At 37.4% G+C, this 6,000-nt stretch overlaps 1 protein-coding gene across 1 annotated transcript; it reads right to left on the bottom strand.

Moving 5' to 3' along the window:
• Positions 1–621: 621 nt before the first annotated feature.
• LOC131334037 (abscisic acid 8'-hydroxylase CYP707A2-like) lies at positions 622–3,451 on the bottom strand. Its single transcript, XM_058368905.1, has 7 exons — positions 3,016–3,451; positions 2,590–2,908; positions 2,019–2,405; positions 1,691–1,859; positions 1,488–1,594; positions 1,233–1,351; positions 622–1,088 (listed from the first exon to the last, which is right to left on the bottom strand). Exons 1-7 carry the CDS (start codon positions 3,207–3,209, stop codon positions 995–997), a joined length of 1,389 nt encoding a protein of 462 aa, XP_058224888.1. The 5' UTR covers positions 3,210–3,451; the 3' UTR covers positions 622–994.
• Positions 3,452–6,000: the final 2,549 nt, after the last annotated feature.

The following is a 6,000-nucleotide window of genomic DNA, read 5'->3' as shown; positions in this document are numbered from 1 at the left end:
AGGCAGTAATGGAGAGATCGGAATGGAACACCGTTAGAGCATCACCAGCCCTTATCCTTTTTACCCAAATGTATTACTGAATGGCACACTTGTAATTGATGAAAGTGAAAAGAGGGTTTGAAAAAAAAAAGGTATAGATTTAAGTCTCCCAAATTTGGGTCAGGAAATGAGTAGAACTCAAAATGGATAGGATTGGTACGGATTGGAGATGCTCTTATCTTACAGTAGGAATTTGATGTAGCTTTTTAATTATTCCTCTTCCTTGAGCTTGAGTTATTGTGAGAAGTCAAAAATACCCTCAACATTTGAGTATGACGAGTTGAGATCACACGGTCTTTTTTAGTGTTTGAGAAGATGGCGGAGCCCGAAGAGACGTGCAGTGGAATGGAAAGAAAAGCGTAGGTTGATTTTGAAGAAATACAAGTTACTATCAAGTACGACTATTGTAATTTATCCCCAGAAAATCTAAAGTAGTCTGCTAAATTCATGAGTTCTTTGGGTCATTATGAAAAATAAGACACATGTTAGATCGTACTAACAATCGTTGGAATGAGAAAGTAATTAATAAATATTTGAAACTAACAACAATTACAAGAAACATATATAGATGTTGAAGCTATATTTTCAAGTCAAAACTTGGAATTTCATTTATCGCCTTGCGGACTTTATAAAATACGAACAAGAAAAAAACCTCAAACCAATCATGGAATTGGTCAAAACTAAACTAACTAGTTTTACATTGATCCCCTCCCTTTCTACAGTTCCAGCTCTTCAAAATGAACATGACTTTGGAGTTCAACATTTTGTGTATCCCTTCTACATTTCGCTATGAAGGCTCTCTTATGTACAATTTGCTTTGCCCTTCTTGCAGTATAATCTTTCTAATATTCTCTATTTTGAGTCTTTTCTTTTTCATGCCCGCCTTCTCAAGAAAGAAGATATCTTTTCTATATTTAGACAGAGATCTCTTTTAAGACCAAGAATTCTGCACTCTCTATTTCTTGAGGGAAAGCCTGATGGGCAAACCATTCTGGGGAAGAGCAAAGGGGCCATACTGAATTCCACTGTGTGGGCCCACCATAGACCACCTGCACGTGAAAACAAATCACACACCGTTATCAGAAAAGATAGTAGACCATGTCTATTTTTAGAAACTGGACTTGTAACCACATTGATCGAAGAAGTCAATTACTCCCCCGTAAAGGGCAAATTCATGATCAGGTTTCACCCACCTGTACTTTGTGGTCAGATGATGTAGAAGCACCAAAATCTCCAGCTTGGCCAATTCATTCCCCGGACATGAGTGGGTCCCATTGCCAAATGGGAGGAATGTATTGGGTTTAGGTGATACCTGGTAAATCACATAAAATAGTAGATTTTCAGATGAAGAAAGGTAGCTGATAAAAAAATATATATATATATGAAGAAAGGTAAAATAGAACATAATACTGTAAGAAATAACATAGCAAACTGATTCATATTTTTACCTCAAATCTTGATGGATCAAATTTCTCAGGCTCTGGAAAATTATCTGGACTGTGATGGATATTTCTAAATAGGGGCAAGACTTTCCACCCTTTTGGGATAAGATATCCTGAAAACAATTTGCAAAATACAACAAAATTTAGCACAAGCAATCATAACATCAAATAGAGGAAATATAAATTTCTTATTATTACGAAAAACTTACCTTCAAATTCAACATCTTCAACAGCTTCTCTAAAAGTAAAAGACAAAATTGAAGCTACTCTCAATGTCTCTTGAATTACTCTTGATGTTATTGGCATATTCTTGGTATCAGCCCAAGTCAAAACCTTCTCCGCCCCACATTTTTCTCTTCTTATGGCATCTTGCTCTTCCTATTAGGTCAAACCAACACAAAAAGATTAGTTCTTTGACAAAAAGATAGTTGACTAGAAAGCTGTGGCTCGTATTCATTTTAAATGCGACCGTCACCCTAAATTTAAATCTGAAACACAAATTGAGATTTCATTAGGTGTGCAGAATTAGATTCTTACAGCGACTAACTGTAGGACACTGGGGTTTTCAGCAAGATACTTGACGATCCACGTTAGCACGCTGGCGGTAGTGTCTCGAGCCGCGAAAATGACACCGATCACGTTATCAGCGATTTGTTCATCGGTTAGGCCTTCTTTGTCTCCCATGAAAGATCCGAGCAAATCAGTGTGGTTGTTCTTCATCTCCCTCCTAACTGAGAGGATTTTTGCCAAGATCTGGGCTAGTTCCTTCCTCGCTTTCATCGATTTATGGAAGAGAGTCCCCGGAAGATTAATTGGCATCGAATTGTATCCTTTTTCAAGAATGTAGTAGCAGCTCTTGAGCTCTTCTCTGTAGAGAACTCCATCCTTTCCCAATATGGAAAGTAATGCAACATTGAAAGCGTACTGCAGTTATTGAATTCACCAGAAACTAATCAAAACCCAGATTCCAATTTGAAGGAATGTTGAAGGAAAAAATTGTTCCTGCCCCAATTGAGCACTTGAGGAGTCGTGTGAAACAGGGGAAAAACAGAGCAGCTCTGTTTTTCTGTGTTTTGAGTAAAAGAGTGGAAAAGGTGGAGGGACTCACCGTCTTCATTTCTTGGAAAGTGTTGACCAACTGTCCTTCCCATGATTCAAGAGATCCGACCGCTATCGACTCGATATCAGAGACGATGTTCTTGATTGATTCGGGCATGAATGCTCTGAGAACCATTCTCCTCAACTTCGCATGGTAATCTCCTTGGTGAAAGAAAATCGCTTGTTTTCCCAACATCCTCTCTTTGCTCGCCGGAAATGTCGGCTTGAAGAGGTGAGCTCTCGTGACAAGCACGTGTTTCGCCGCCTCCGGGCTGGATATCATCACACAAGGACAACCCAGGATGTGGGTCTTGAGTATCGAACCATACCTGTCAAAAAAACAGAAACGCACCAGATTTCCTTTTGAGCATCACATGAGAATGACGAGCTGAATTAGACACGGGAAAAAAAACATGAAATATCGTTATGTACTAACTTCTTGACTTTTGAGGCAAAGAAGACATTTGGGTTTTGAGAGTAGAGTTGGAAGGTCTCGCCGATGTAAGGCCAGCCCATGGATCCCGGAGGGAGAGGCAGTCTCGGGCGACCGGGGGAGGTGAGGAATTTTAAGAGGCAGGGGACAGAAACGAAGAGAGAAATAATCAAGCAAAATACGGTCGCGAACTCCATGTCAGTTACGAGTGGTGGGAGTAGTACGAGTGGGGAGATTTCGCACTTGGGAGATGTTAATTTGAGTTTGTGTGAAGAGAAGAAGTGAGGAAAGGGGAGGTATTTATAGGTGGGCGGGAGAAGGGAGCTATCGATCGATTACAGGCATACACAGCTCGAATCCCACACATGGAATCTCCCTCCAGCTCATGCTTTTGGAAGGGGAGAGAGAGAAGAGAGAGAGATGGGGCACGTGTCAGTTTAGATACAGAAAGAGGGTGTGGAGATGTTTGACCATGACAGTGAGCACGAAAGAGCGAGGTACCACAACAGAACACCCTTTTGGAAGATAGAAAGGGTGGAGGTTGAGATGGGAGGAAAAGGGCATGGAGGGCAACGGCAAAAAAGGAGGAGGAGCCTTTGGTGAATCCTTTCATGTAATTGGAATGTTTTTTTTCAGAACTCATCTAAAATATTAGGCTCCCTTTCTTTGTTTGGGCGTAAAATATTTTCACCTATTTTTTCGGTGTTTGATTGTGTAAAAAATTAGAAAAAATTTCATTAATCGGATGAAAATGACTTATCCTTAAATCTTCCATAAGTTATTTTCCAAAATGAACCCACTGTCTTCTACTGTAATTCTCACTGCTCAGTTTCACTGATCATCAATCCTGACCCACGTTCAATTCCAATATTCTTAGATCTCTCCACCGTTTAAGCCTCTCCTCTTTCTCTCTACATTATTTTGTTGATTTCTGAAAATATTTTCAAGTGCCAACCAAACACCGGAAAATAAAAAGTTTGAAATTTATTTTCTGAAAAAATATTTTACGTCGAAACAAACGGAGCCTTAATGTCAAAGATTTTTGTTATCAAATACCGATTAATGTAATTTAAGAATAGATAAATTAAATCATGGTCTTAAAATACAACATCTACTTAAATTTTTATCTATGATATCATCACTCGTTAAATTTTGATTATGTAAGTATATCCTATTTTACCCTTATCTAATTTATGCATATATAGAGATGTGTGTGTGTGGATATTGAATGTATATAGATATATCAATCTATATCCGTTTTAGTAGGGGTACTGTGTACTTGTTTTTAGGAATTTTATCACTTTTTTTACGGTGAATTTTATGGGATGATCAGGATAATTGACTAATTCTAATTTTGGAGTGTTTCTGAATTTTTAGAAGACGTATTTAGGTTCTCAACATTTTTACCACCTCTAACTATTCTCATGTCATCGTATTTTTGCAAAAACTAGGTGAATTATTCTGGTATGTAATTGTAAAAAAACACAAATTTCTATCGCATTATGTTTGACAAATATTGAAATATCAAATGATGTGGTTAAGTGCATAAATTACATGTGTTATCGTTTCTAAAATTTGTTCAAATGATCTATATACGTTGGGGTCTCCCATGGATTTTTGAGGTGCACTTAAACTAGCTAAACAATATATATTATCATACAAGTTTAGTAGCTACTAACTTACGTACTAAACATATAAGGTGATAAATAAATTCCAATGGAAATTAGGATGTTTTGGAAGAAAACAGAACTCCCTAGATTCAAGAATCCAAATGTGTGGCGCTATTGTTTCCATTGCATAACATAATTCCTTTTCATTTCCTAGCTTAAATTTATAAAAATGGAGTGATTTTCACCAGTATTTTTTTTTTTCCCGGTCAAACGGAAATTCTTTTCACTAGTATTTATGCGGCTACATAAAATTGTGATAAAATCCGCTGACTTGTAAACAATATATGTTCACAAACGGAAGTATGCATAAAAATGGCAAGTGTGCTTTGGTCTCTCTCATGATTGAGAAGTATCTTAGGTCTGGTCAACCCCTTTGCTTGGTGTCCATGGTATGTCCCCTTGTTAGGGTCACTTGGATTTCAATACGTTTTTTTTAATAATGCTAATCAAATTGAACAGGAGTCACAAAATAACAGGAACGAAAAGGTGCATAAGTTTGAGAAGTACCAGTTGATCATTAATTTTTAACATAATTTTATGGGAACGGAAGTGCATCGATGATGCACAGATCAGCTTGTACGGCCCACTTTGAAGTCTCATTCAAATGGTCCAAGCTGGTCATTAAATTTAAAATAGTTTTTTGAATGGCTCTAACAAATTCAGTTTAATTAATCGGATCAGAGTAAGTTGTTGATCCAATTGTCAAACTAGCTTTACTTCAAAAATTATTTCAGAATTCAAGGTCCTAAATTTTGGATGAAAATTTGAAATGTTGGATAAAGCACAGTTACTTGATTGAACAGAATTTTTACAAGGCCACCCGAAATATTATTCAAAGATTAACAAATGCCTCGAATCGTTGGTGTGGGACCCAAAGTTGACATATGCCGATCTGTACACCATCGGTGGATTCCCCCTCGGTACCTATATTTCATTTGGTTTTTTTAGTGAAAAGTCAACTTGTAGCATTTACTTGGCGAAATGGCGATACTAGATTAGAGAGTTTGACCCGTTTAATTAAAGAGATTGATTTGGGGTCACATAGCTTTAAAAACATAGTACCATTGCTCAACAAGTTAGCCTTAAAAACATAGTACCATTGCTCAACAAGTCATATTTAGGTGAAGGAAAGACATGAGAAAACATCCTTCCAAGGCAATTTCTTCAATTGCTAGCTTTTCTAATATTATTTGTGTTGATCATCAATAGCTATCATTTGCCAATTAAATACCTGGGTTTGCTGCTGGGTGCTAATCTAAATAGAATCAGAACATGGGATCCAGTGGTGGAGAGAATGGAAAAGAGGCTTAGTGTGTGG

The sequence above is a fragment of the Rhododendron vialii genome, chromosome 7a, assembly GCF_030253575.1.
Source record: "Rhododendron vialii isolate Sample 1 chromosome 7a, ASM3025357v1".
In the NCBI taxonomy this organism is placed as follows: Eukaryota; Viridiplantae; Streptophyta; class Magnoliopsida; order Ericales; family Ericaceae; genus Rhododendron; species Rhododendron vialii.
The sequence above is the reverse complement of the archived record's forward strand: the minus strand, read 5'-3'. Positions and strand labels throughout refer to the sequence as shown.